The sequence below is a fragment of the Gopherus evgoodei genome, chromosome 6, assembly GCF_007399415.2.
Source record: "Gopherus evgoodei ecotype Sinaloan lineage chromosome 6, rGopEvg1_v1.p, whole genome shotgun sequence".
Taxonomy (NCBI): domain Eukaryota; kingdom Metazoa; phylum Chordata; order Testudines; family Testudinidae; genus Gopherus; species Gopherus evgoodei.
This window is the reverse complement of record NC_044327.1, coordinates 90,641,241-90,655,514: the sequence shown is the minus strand read 5'-3', so window position 1 is coordinate 90,655,514 and position 14,274 is coordinate 90,641,241. Positions and strand designations below refer to the sequence as shown.

Sequence of the window (14,274 nt, the reverse complement as noted above, 5' to 3'; positions counted from 1 at the left end):
TTGTATGGGGAAAAATGAGAAGATACACATGGCTTTTAAGAATTTTTAGGTCTAAATTGCATGTGCAATCTAATAATACTAAGGATGGAACATACAACATTATAGCAACATGCAAGAAAACAATTTACTCTTTCCCATCTTCACTCAGTTACACTATGCTGCTTTGCATTGTGAGTCACATTTTGTGTATTTCCTTTTCCCCCATTGCATAAGAAGGAGGGGTACAGACAGGGTGCTGAATATTCATGCCTGTGAAGGTTTCCTAGTGGCAACATCATATACTGAGCTGTGCAACACTAACTCACTGTCTTTAGTTCTGAACTGGGGAAACCTCTTTCAGGGTAAATCATTGCCTATCCATACAGTCTTGAGCAGCCACTTAGTTAATGTTGTGATTTGACCATTTGGAAGCAATGGACTAATTAATTTTGTTATTTTAAATACTTGTTTCAGTCTAAGGCGTCAGCATTCCATGCCATATCCGCAGCACTTACTCAGACAAAACTCCACTTGGCTTCAGTGGGAATTCTGTCTGAGTAAGGACTGTTGCACAGGGGCCTCTATCCTCATGTCATATTGCCTGACTCTATTCCTTTTGAAATCAATGGCAAAAGTCCAGTTAACTTGAATGGGAATAGACTTGAGCTCAGTCTTCCCTGATAGATGACAATATATCAGCTGTATTTTGCATCAGTATAACTTTTTTCCAATTTCATTTCCTTTTATTATTCAAGCTGTGTATTCTTGATTCATTGTAATACTTAATTAACCCAAATTAATTGCCTTTCTGTGCAGTGACCAAAGTTTTCTTAGATTCCAATGAGTAATGCAACGTTAAAGGTGGCACATGTTTTTTATAACTGGGTTATTAATTGGTATTTTACCATTAATATTTTTATTTTTAAAGTATATAAACATAGTTGTTTTAATTGGCTTCATTTTACCATTTTTTCCATAGATAAAAATGTAATTGATAATTTTACAAAATTTTTAAGTTAGTCAAGGATACATGGCACATTTTAATTTAGAAATGCCAGGGATTAAAAAAACACATTTACTTAATTTTATTAAGATTTATGCATCTAACTTGTGTTCCTAATAAGCAAGATGCTAATTCTTTAAATGGTCAGACATTTACTGTTTTCTGGCCCTTAACTACCACAAGCAATCATATTTGATGCCCCTTAATTAGAGCACCTTTTTTTCTTTCCAGGTTCTTTTCCACCTCAGCAATCGAGACAATACATTTGCTTACCATGCTGCTCTCCTAAGTGTTCTTTTGCATGTAAATTAATCTTGATTCAGTTTACACTGTCATGCTGAGTGGTACAAATTGCCTATAACAATAAAACAGCATGAGTTAAAAATAAAGGGGGGTGGAAAGGCAGATTGAATGTGTGCCTTACTTGATAGGATGTTACTTTTCTTTATGCCAATACATTAGTCAACGATAATGAATCTTCTGTTCTGAAAAGCATGGTTTAGTTGATTTTTTTAATTTTACTTCAATGGAGCAGTACCTTGTCTTTTATAGAACAAGTTAGACAAACCATTAATGACAAGAGTGTTAAGGTTAAATATGAAGCAATGCATTCACTTCTCTGAGTGCTATCCATCTTTCCATTTACAGGAGCTTGACAAAAGTACTGGCTTTGTACAACATTTCCTTTAATTACATGCTGTGGGAAACAGGCTTTTAACATAAACATAGTTGCATTCATTTATTCAGCATTTGCTCTTCAATAGAGCTTAATGGAGAAGGTTTAAATCCTAAATGAGTACACACATCTCTCAGCAGTGTTATGTCAGTGCCTGTGCTCTGCTTAAAAGCAGCTTTAGATTGCTTATGTAGTTTTTAAAGCTTTTGCCTAATATTGAAGTTAAACAGTCTGAAACAGAATGTACTATTTCCAAGGTTAGATAATGCTAATGCTGATGTTTTTATAGAAGGTAGATATTTATTTTTGCTTTTGTCATGAGTAAATCATGTTCTAAAATATCCCCTGTATTACTTATTTATTGTTTTTTTAATCCAGAATTTCAGATTTTGTAAAACAAAAACTGATTCAAATTCTAATGTATGGCTATGTTGACTTTTTAAAATCAAATTTATTAAGCATCTGAATGGACTTTGCAATATATTGTGTATACATTTCTAAGAGGGTAGGATTTTTGAGCATTTTAAATAGTTTTGATTACTTAATTTTATTGTGCATATAAATATCTGACGCTGGTTTAATTCTTTACCGCTTCTACTTAAGGTCCTAAATTTCATTGTTTTTACAAACAGTTTTTAGTATCTGAATATAGCATAGATTCCTGCAGGATTTTCATATAAGGACTCATGAAACTCTCTAGGGGCGTTTCTTCCAGATTTTAATTAACATAGATGACCTACTAAATGCAGTTCTATGCACTTGGTGTTGATGTTGGAAAAAAAATTCTCATATATAGCCTTATTGAATTACATTTCTCCTTTCATTTTTATTCCATTTTTTAATTCATATGATAGCATGGAGGGCTGACATTTTAGCTGTATTTTATAGTGATGTATTTTAATCAAATATAGTTTATCATTACATTCCTTAAGAGACAGATTCTAGCAGAGTAAACAGTGTTTCTCAGTTTCTGATCTGATAATTTTAACTTCATGAATTAAACTGATCTGACGGCGAAGAGAAAAGATATGAAATTCAGAGAATAATCTGCAATGAAATTACAACTGAATATAGTGGTTTTGTTCTTACACGATTGGAAAAAGTTCTTTAGATGTGGCCTATAGTTCAAATTTGTCTTATTTCAAAATTTTTGTTTAATATTTTATATCTGTATGTTTTCTGTATTCTATATTATGTATTCTTTCTGAAAAGGAACTACTTTAGTTGCACACAAATTTATTAATATCACATCATTGTTCAGTTATTGCTATTTTCTTTTCAGTGACATTAAATTATTTTAAAATCACAAGTTAATTGGGCTTTTCTATAAATCTACACATACTTCAATTTTTTAAAGTCAGTTTCTTGATAAATAGTTTAATTTTATATGTAATTTTCTTCTAGGAAACCAAGAAAAATGAAGTTTGTCTTTTTGCTCTTATTCAGTAACAGACCATATACTTGTTTTTGTAGATTTCCTAAAGTAGTATTTTAAAAAAACACACTACTCTTAATGTTTCAGGAGTGCTAACTGGAATGAATGAGACCTCTGCAACAATCACTGTTGCTCCACAGAATTCCACTCGTCTTGTGTTACTTGAGAAGGTGGTAAAGGCAGCAAACTTGGGTGTTGTTCCATCTGGTCAAGATAACATACACAGGTAAGCTAAGGCTGACACATGCAGTGGAACAAAGTGATTCGGTGTCAATGTGCATAACCTTACATTTATAGATGTAGAGTGGAGTTTCACTTGAGAATTGTGAGAAAAATAAGAGTCCAGATTCAGAGTTCCAAAAGGCATTTTTAAATATTTTCTCTTGATTGATTTGATTTTTAAGCTTTTCCTTCCTTTTGTATATCTAAATTTCGTAATCATGAAGGAAAACCAATCTCAAGCTACTTTCTCCATTCAGATCTACCAATCTGCCTACATCCTGATTTACAACAGTCCTTACTTATCTAGTTGTTGGCTTCCTTTAAAAATATCTCCGTTTGGTTCAAAATGCAGCAGCCTGTTACTGATCAGTGGTTAGGAAGATTTTATCATCCATGACCTCATCCAAAGAAACTCCTGACCTGGCCTGCATCACAGAATCCTGAGTGGGTGTTGACTCAGGCCCTGACTCTAGCTCTTCCCATCCTTTCTGTCTACTTAGGCACCAAAGACCTAGATTAATTGAAGACCACTCAAAGTAGCGATCCTTTTCTAGTCCAACCTCAAATACAGAAGGGGACACCTAGAGGAAAAAAGGGTAATATTTTGAAAGTGTCTAAATTATTTTGGAGCCTTGCTCCCAAATGTGACTTGGGCATTTAGGAGTCTAAATCCCATTGACGTTCCTTGAAATGTAGGTGACTTTTGAAAAAAATTGGTTAAAATTTTCAGAAGTCGTGCAATTATGTGGCAAATGCAGAAACAAGTCTAACGTGTGGATGCACTTAATTTCTAGACCTCTAAACACCAAATGTTTTCTAGGAGACCTCACTGAGATGCTGTTTGACATAGATATGACATTCCCAAGATTTAATGTCTGGAAGATTTGCTTATCCTACTTGGCTTTTCGCAAGTAATCCCTGCCCCTACCCTCACAGCTAGTCAATCCCTGGAACTGATTTCTGAACTGGAAGAGGATTTAGGAAATGGAAGCTATACCTGCCTGTTCTGAATTGAACATCCTCCACCAGGTTGAGATCTGACCCCTTCTGGTTTACATTCAAGAATACATTTCTGTGTTTTCTGAGAAAATCACCCACTTCTGAGAGAGCCTTTTGGAATGCTAGGAACCACTCATTCCACAGAAGATTGATAATCTGATTTTCCTTTGTTTGAATTCAGCCCGTTCATGTAACAGGTCATTTTGAAGCACTGCAGGAACATTGTGTCATCTGCACTTCCCTGTGGCATTTGATACGGTCAGCCATGGAATGCTGTTTTACCTCAGACACTACGGGATTAGTGGGATAACATTGGATATGTTTACGCTGAAGCTGGGAGCAAGCCTCATGGACTGGGTAGACAGCCGTGCTAGCTTGCTAAAAAATAGCGGTGCGGACATTGCGACTTGGGCAGCAACTCAGGCTTTCAAGGCTGCTCAGCCCCCTGGTCTGAGCTCTAAGCTACAACATACGCCTGCTATTTTTAGCACGCTTGCTCAAATAAGAAGATAAATAACTGAATTAGAGAAGAACCCTGTAGATTGCTTTGTGCAGCTGAGGTCATCAGAGAACCCCCAGAAATTGGTTCTTGTGCACACTTCTCATTGCCCCGCACTTCTCCAAATGGACAATAATGTAGGTTGCTCCCCATGCTCCAGGAGAATTTCTTGGCAGTTTTATTCCATTTTTTCATGTATATTAAGAAACCTGGAGGGTTGAAGAGCATAACAGACTTTAGGGTTCTCAACAGACCACCCATGAACAAGAAATTGCAGATTGAGACACAAGCCTCAATCCTCACCAGCATTCATCCAGCAAATTTCCTCACTTGACTTTCAAAAAGTAGAATTGCACATCCCCATCAGATGGAGACACTTAAAGGTTCCTCACGTTTGCTTTCATATCCTTCCACTTCCCTTACAAACCCTTCCTCATTTGGTCTTTTAACAACACAAAAAAAGTTTTTACAACTATAGTTACAGTCATTGCAGACTTTCGCATACTCCACTGAAAAAAAGTGAGAATAATTAAGACTTCGTAATTCAGAAAATCATGGCCTTCTTGTAATCGGCAAAGTATCATATAATGTGACTCAATATCATGCACATAAAAGACATCTGAAGTGTCAAGCAAATTAGCTCAAAAAGATGAGTCTACACAGGGAAATGGTCTTTGAACACTACACTTCCATCTGTCCCAAAATACAATAGTAGCTCATCAACCTGTAGGTAGTAGCAGACAGAAGAGAGAAATCTGTTGCTCAGAGATAAGATCACAGGGCCAGATGTGAAGAACACACTGGACCTGATTCACTGTTCCTTTGCTTTGGTTTTATGCTTGTATAATTCCACTGAGGTCAATAGAATTGTCTGTTTAAACTAATATAATGGAGTGGAGAACCAGGCCATCCCAAGACTCTCTGATATCTGTATTCCTTCCCCTTCTTCTTCTTTTAGCCTTAGTCCCATGTGTATGAGGTCGGATCTTCAAGTCTTTCTTCTCAGTTGCAGTCTGTCTTGAAGCAGTTCCTCAGAAACTCCATAGCTAATCAAATCCTATTGTATGACATACATCCATCTATTTTTTGCTCTTCCAGCCCTTCTCATACCCGCCACTTCTACGTTAAGAACCCTGTTTCCTATATATTTTTCCAGTCTTTTTTTCATATGCCCAAACCATCTAAGCCTGGATTCCCTCAACTTTTCTGTAATTGGTACCACCTTCATACTTCCCCTAATAAGTTTGTTCCAAATATGGTCCATCCTTGTAACTCCAAGCATGCATTTTAACATTTTCATTTCCACTATATTCAAGATCTGCTCTTGTCTCTTCCTCAATGTCCAGCATTTGGTGCCATACGAAAGTATATTACTTCTCCTCCATGCCCTGAAACCCCTTCTGACCAAGTTGGTATTCATTTCCCCAATCTCGTGGCCATCTGAGCTGTACTTCAAATTGATGTGGCTAGGAACACAGTTGTTATAGAACTTCTGTCTTTAGAGATTTACTAACGCAGGCCTGATCACTGAGTGAAATGAAAAACCTGAGCCTAGCAAAGTGGATGCTGAACAGAGTTAGATGAGTTGAGCTAGATATTCAGACAGTTATCTCACACAGCTCTCCTTGCAGCTAGCAAAGAATCCACATTCAGTAAAAATCAAATGATAGCATGAGGTGGCTTAGAAAGAAAGAAACAATAACTACATTGTCATCTACATATTTTCTTGTGTGAAATTCCTTCAGGATGGCCTGACCATGGGCCAACACTCTGAAAGGACACATGGCAGTAATAAGGTGAGTCTTCTGGTTTGATATGGAAAAGGTTCAACCCAATGTAGCTGGATTGCCTTGTTGGAGATAATGAAACCTCAAACTTTTTATTGCCCTTAATCTATTGTTTCATGGTCTGTTACAGCTTTTGAAACAATGAGTTCAATGTCCATCTCATTCCTAACTGTTAAAGTGGTCTTTGTAATGGTCAAGTCTTCTCCCCAGACAGCATCAGAACTTAGAAGCCTTGTTAGTAGAGATTTGTTATCTCATACTCCATTACAACACTATGGCCCTAAGGACACTAGTCAACTCTGTAGCCAAACAAATCTTCAACAGGAATCACACTATTCTCTTCCCAGCGTTTTACCCAAATCCAAAACACAAAAATGCAACTATTGCATACCTACCTTTCTTACAACTTTAACATCTGTAGTGATAGCTGAGAGTCCAGAAGCTTAATCTTAAAAAGAAAAGACAGTATAAGAAGTCACCCAAATCAAAGAAGAAAGAAGGCCCTGACTATGATACCATCTCTACCTAGATCAAAAATATACTGGGGACACAGGATTATGAGTATATTATAGCAGATGAGTATTGAAGTCCTGTGTATTGGCTGAAGAAAGTGGAAGAACAACAATCTGGTCCAATATACACATTTTCATAAAATACCAAAAAATGGAACCCTACAGTACCTGCATTGATTCTTCAGTAGCCTTTCTCTGTCCTCTTGTACTTCAGTCTAATATGCTGATTGTGCTCATCCCTCCCTGTTGTTTCACTGCCTATCATGTGCCAGATGTGAGGAATTAACAGACTGTCTCTCAAAGGAAAGTGAGTTTGGGGTTACTATACAATTTCTGTTTTCAGAGAAGGATAATGTCGTCTGATCAATAATCTTCCCACCCCGTTAGTATGGGGATCGTAGAATTGGGGTGTATTTTTTGTGTATCTGTATTTGTGTGTGTATTCAGGATCAGTCTCAAAGATCCAGCTGGGAAATTGATTCTCTGTGTGAATAGCACTTTCCAGTTTTTAGTAACTTTGAGAAAAGAAACCTGGCCTAACGTTGGTATGCAAGTCCCATCAGCTGAAGGCACAATATATATAATCGCTGCAGCCGCTTCCAACCAGTCAGTAAGAGGGGACGTGACCCACATACTAAGAATAAGTAAAGAAGAGAAATTGACGGGCATATTTGTAACTATTCCATGTTAACTCATTGGAACCCAAATCTGTTTTCCCACTGGTTAACCAATGAGGTCTTCCTTATCAATTGAAGAATACTGAGGCGGGGCAGTAGCACTTTCTGAAGACCCATTCTGCCCTGCTTCAGTCCAGAACCTCTTCTGAATATTTGGCTTCCAGATGGTTCTGGCATGGGAGCTCAAGGGAACTGAAATCTTCCTATGAAGCAGTTGCTGGAATTGTTCTGCTTCCGTGGCTTCTTAATTGTGGGGTACAGACACCCACTCTGCTGAGAAGCTGCACTGAGTAACCATTTATAATAGGCATAAGTAAGTATATTTATAATAGGCACAGGATGTCCATTTTGCTTCCTAATGTATCTAGTAAAGTCTAGATAAAGGATTAAGTGCCCTAGGCTAAACACTTAACTATTCCAACTGGTTCTTACTGGATTGATGAAGGACTGATCCATCATACCTTATTCTTCAGTTATAAACCTAGTGGAACATTGAAAATCAAGTCCTACTTTCCCTATACATTTCTGCTTGGGTCTTTTAATGGTAGGAGACCAGAGTTATAAGTATAACATTGCATCAATGCCAACATGCATTTCAGCTTTAAAACTTTTGGAAACTTGAAAGCGTTTTTTTAATACTTGATTTATGTTAGTAATAATGACTTTTAGGAAAAGATTTTTCCAGGTTATTAATGACCAACTAGGTTAAACCTCAGGCCTTCTACACCTCCAGGTAGTTATAAAATGCCAGAAAATGTCCTCCCTATTGGTCAGTATTCCTTAAGTAAATATTTCTTTTCCTAACTCGAGAGAAGTAGAATGTTTTAGCAGAAATGTATCCTTTATAGAAGTATTCAGAGGCTGTAGCTGGAAGGTGTTGCCAAGTTACATATCCAAGTGTTTATCATTCCCGGAAATGAGACTTTCTCGTTGGTAATAAAAGGTCTATATATTGAAAAGTGCTGAGTGCTGATACAGTTTTCAGATATCAGCATTCAAAGGTTTTGATTAATAGGTATGAAATACTTGAAGTAAACATCTTTGTATCACATCAGTCCTTGAGAATCTTTTAATTCCTTAGATATGTTATTGAATACAGGCAGCTAGAATGTTTGTTATAGGGTTAGGGGTTTTTTTAATTAACTTTAAGAAAATGCAGATTTCCGCAATCTTAAAAGTGTATGTGAAAGCTATTTAGGTCTTAAGTTAATCAAAATAGATTGTTCTATCCTAGCTTATTTGCTGTCCACTAGAGGACAGCACTGCTTTTGTATCTGAATGCATTAAAGTGCAGAATATGTGCAGCATTTTCTTTGAAAAAACAAACAGCGACCTCTGAGTTAATTGTTTAAGTAAAAAGCATTTAACATTTGCAAAGATAACCAAATGAGAGGGTTTTTTATCTAAAGGATTTTATCATTTTTATTTGTTGACTTTGTGTGAGACAAACTGTTTTCTGTGATTAAATCACTTTTGCAAAAGGAAATTTATAGCTTATTTTCAAAAATGGAAAGTACATAATTCTCAAACACTTATATTAAATGCCTGATTCCCTAAGAACAGAAGAGTACAAAGAACAAAACAGATGCAAGAACAAAACAGGTTAACTCTTGTGTGTTGGTGGTGAGATGGTGGTCTATTGATCTAACTTCTTTAACCAATCCAAGTTTTGCAAAGCAGACTTGGGTTCTCAGGCCTTAGATGCTGAATAGGTTACTGAGTTGATAGATATTTGATGAAGTAGTCTGAAAGTGGATGTAGCACCCACTCTGACCATTACATGGAGCAGTCATAGTAATTAGCAGATAAGTCTTACAGGCTCATTTGCACATCTAACTTTCACAGGGATACAGTGAGATTGCTGAGTAGCAGCTGAAGCCAGGCTACTGGAATCTATTTTTGGCAGAAAATATTAGCATGCTAAAAATGCTACACTACATAGCTGGTCATAGCTTATCCATAAAATAAAATGTTTTTCATTAAACCCCTAAATGTTTAATATTTCTATCATCACAGTATAATTTGATTTGAACCATAAGTATGTTGAATATTTTAAGGAAACTTTTTAATTCAATAAAGTTGTTTTTCAAGAAAACATGACACTATCTGAAAAATGAAAAAGAAATATCAAAATGATTGTAAAATTATTTCTATGGTGTAAATGCTCTTTAATCTAGTTTTCTCTGCTTTTAATAATTTAATTGATGCCAGTGAAGTATTTTCTGAGATTAAAATCATTAGTTTTAAAAATAAAAAAACGATTTTCCACTCTTTTCTTGTGAATGTGTTACTATTTTCAATACGTTTGAGATTAGAAGCTTTGGTCACCCCTGTATCAGAACCATATAGGCATATACTGTTAAATCTGTCTCCAGTATATCTTTTTTCAAGTTCTAAAGTTTCTATGACCACGAAGCAGTATAAATATCCAATATTTTACCATTTTTTAGGTCCTTCGGTAATTACAAAGTAAAACTTGTATATAAATACAGTATTAACCAAAGTAAATCAAAACTTCAGAGTCCTGAAATTACAAAATTGTATAATTATTTATTCTTGATTACCCGTGGGAAAATAAGGCTTCATAGCTGTTTACTCTGGTATTTGGAAGTAGAAGACTAATTTATACCAGTATTTCTTACATACATTTATTGTGCAACTTCATTACACATTTGTCAACTTCAGACTAATTATTTTTGTACAGCTAGGGCAGGGCATTGCATCTTGTGATTGTCTTTCTTACTAATAGGATTCTGTCTGCTTCAGCAGGCAGTAATTGAAGGCTTCATGTACAAGATAGAAAAAAAAAAAGTTTTAGCCTGAGTGGGCCATTGTCACTGTTTCTGATAACCAGCAGAACAGAAAACAGGAGAAAATTGAACTTAGAATAGAACAATCAGAGACCAGGAAGACTGTCCATGAGAAGAGAAAGTATGTCTTAGTACCGTTGAATTAACTGTAGCAAATCCTTGTTTTGTTGTAAACAACTGTTCTGTTTGTGAATGTTCTGCTAAAATTAACTCATTGTTTTGCATAAATATTAATTATTTAAGAACCAGTATTGAGAGTAAATTACAATTTTTTTTGCAGTGTGTCTGATAACTAAGAATTTCTTTAATTCTTTGAAGTACTTGGACCATGAATTTTAGTCATTTTTTTTGTTTACAGAAACAGAAAATACTTCTGTTTTTATGTGCAGTGATCACCATTAAAAAGTCAGCATTTGGCAAATGCTACTGCACTGTAATATCTAAGATACTCAATTTTCCCTTATAATTGAAATAGTAAAGAACTATATTTCATACATCACTGTTGACTGATGTTGATTTCAATAAAAAATGGTGATCACTATGCCTTTTTGGTCCCCAAAAATTGTGCGCACACAAAAGAAGTTTTGAAAGATGCAGTATGTTTAAACTGGAGCTCTCAAGGTTAATGGACAGGCTTTATGACTTACCTGTTCTTTTTCTTTGTTGTTTAACCTGTTGAGAAAGATTTGTTTTTTGCACATGCATAACATCCTCCTCTGCCTACCCAAGTGCTTTTTCTAACTGGAAAAAAAAAAACCCAAACCCATAATCCAGTATATGTGAGTAATGCTATAAATGACACCCCACCATTATACGTGTGCTGTAGCAAGAAATATTCTGACAGGAAAACTTTCATTTTCAAGTTTCCAGTCTGGTTGATACAAACAATGGGTTGAGGGATAAATTAAAAATGAAAAATAACTAGATGATGTGGAAATCATCTTAAACATACTGTTTAACTATATAAAACAATTGAATTATCACAGATCTCACAGTTGTGTAATAACTGGTAAAAGTTGTTTTTTTGTTTTTAATGGCAAACGTACTTGTACTCATTTACTCTTAGTATTTTTACGGGTCTGTTGGTGTGCTACCCTCTATCACAGCAGGCCCATTCTATTAAGCTGTTAACATTCCACACCTAGTGATGTCCCACTTGAAGGTCTTTTCTACCTCTACAAACAACTACAATTTACAATTTAAACTTGATAGATACAACAGTGTAGTTTTCCAAGGATTATTTCAAAGCCGCACTGAAGTCTGATGCCATAATAAATGGAATAGCTTCCTGTATGTACGTTAGTGTACCCTGGTAGAAAAAGTATTGATAAAAACTGACATTATTAGACAAAAATGTTCCACAGCTTCCTATAAAGAGTAAACATACTGTACATACGTGATTTATTTTCATTTCTGAACGATATTGAATAGTTTTCTCATATCTAAAAATCTAGTTGATTAGATCACAGTTTTGTTAAAATACTAGTGGATTGACTATCTTAAGTGTAAAACATCTGATTAGACTTCTCTTTATCCTAATAATCAGATGGTCCTCAAATAATCCTACTATAACAACCACTATTTTAAAATAGCTTAATCATTGACACAAGTGGTCTTACTGATCATTAATCTTGTATCCAAACATCAGCCGCCTTATCATTTCAGAACTGAGTTTAGCTTCAGAAATGTACATTCCTTCTGAATATATGTTTCTACTGTAGCTAATTTTGCAATGTAATGATCTTGGGGATTTTACGGAACAGACCTTGCTTTCCACGGCCCAAAACAGTTTTACAATTTAACTAGCTCGTTCTTTAACAATGAAATAAGTCAAGTGATTTTCCATTAGACGTCTGCATTCGATAAGTGTTTCCAAATCAGTGTCCAATAGAACAGACATTTAGTAAATATTGTAATTGCATACACACTAATAGTTTGTGAAATAGTCAACACATATTTAGATTCTGCAACAAATGCACAGACTCGCGTTTTCATTAGAGAATTTTTATTTATAATGTTTATCCCCTACCTAGTGTTTTAAATGGCACGTATAAAACAATCTGAACAAAACTGACCTCTGTTGAGGCTTTGGGCTCCATTTGCTTTATCATAACATTGACTTTATATCACTTTCAGTTTTTAATAGAAAAGGGGTAAAAAGAGCCTTGGGGCTATGAAACACTGCAGGTACTCCAACCACAGAGCTTTTTATATGTGCATTCAGACATAATCTGCTTCTGTGTAGTCCCAAGACACAAGTGTTAAGTAAATAAAGAGACTAATAAGACTATTGTTTACATAATTATCACCCTGTCAGAATCAACATGAGAAATACTGAAATTTACATTGTGAAGCAAATAGCCAAGATGACAGACACAACTAACTAAGTAGTTAATTTTTAAGGTGGTGGTTTTATAGTTAGGAAAAAGCAAGATTTTCCTGTTGGAGAAAGATGGGTTAGAATACATCTATAACCTGGACAAAAGAAATATATTGACCTGTGATAGGAAACTTTTGAGAAATGACTTGTGTCCTAAATTAGTATGATGTGTTTTGAGATTTTGATGTACTTAAACATAATTTTTAAAAAATTACATCTCATTTAAAGAGAATCTGCTTCCTGCTTAAGTAACTAATATTTTAATTAAGTCTGGAGTGAAGTTTTTTGAGTATCTCCTGATAAACTCCCTCTTTTATGTTGATGGTAATTAAAGAGCTCCCTAAGGACCTCAGTAGACGCTTTGCAAGGCCCGCGCTAATTGTCAGACATGAGACACTGACCAGTTGGTTTGCTCTTGAATAGCTGACAGCGTGCTGTCAGCACAGCAGTTTTATTTTTATGTATTGTGAGCTGTTGTCAGGGCTAACTGGGTCCTATTGTGGCTGAAGATGTTGCGCAAATTGAGGCAGATGGCTCTGATTCAGACACGTGTCATTCAGAAAGGGGAGAGGGGATTGGCCCTGCAAAGTGGGGTCACAGTAGGTAACAGACCTGCTCTACACTTGTTAGTGTTTTCAAAAGCCCATGTGCAGCAACTTCGTTGTTCACAAATAACTAACACACACACAAAAGTGTGATGCACTCCTTGTGGAAAATGGAAGACTAGGCTGTTACCATCCTCATTCTTCCTGTCTCTGGGGCCTGGCTGTGCATGCAGAATGAATTAACAGGATTGACAGAAGTTCATTGTGCCTAAAATGGCTTTTCAGTCAATTGCAGTGCTTAAAAGTCTAGTTTTGCTTTTAATTCCATGTAATTAGTGGGTTCTTTATGTCTTGGAATTTAATAATGGAGCGTTAGATCTCACTTTTTATTTACAATATTTAGTCAATAGAAAAGTGCGTCAAATGCTCTGGAGATAAAATAAATTAAGAGGAAAAGATCTGGTGTTTCAGAAAGATTAGTTTGTTACGTAACATCATTTCATATCATGTTGGGTATTAAGTTTGAGCAATTTAAGTTGAATTAATTCATCACTTGGCATGCAGAGAAAACATTTTCAAAAGGCTGCATTTTAACAAGTTAGAAAATGCATAATATCAGCATCATTTTAGTATTGGATTTAGTTATTTTGGTATAAAATACTGAAGATTATCCTTTAACTGTGAATACAATTGGTTTTAAGTTATTAGTGCAGAACGGAATACTTATTTCAGTGAAGTATTGTGTGTTAA

At 35.5% G+C, this 14,274-nt stretch overlaps 1 protein-coding gene across 2 annotated transcripts in view; it reads left to right on the top strand.

The window, feature by feature from the left end:
• AP3B1 (adaptor related protein complex 3 subunit beta 1) overlaps positions 1-14,274 on the top strand; it is a 312,676-nt gene that overhangs the window by 297,342 nt on the left and 1,060 nt on the right. For both annotated transcript variants that reach the window (XM_030566153.1, XM_030566152.1), the window contains exon 26: positions 3,181-3,319. In XM_030566153.1, the coding sequence (XP_030422013.1) occupies positions 3,181-3,319 (139 nt within the window). The remainder of the gene's footprint in view (positions 1-3,180; positions 3,320-14,274) is intronic.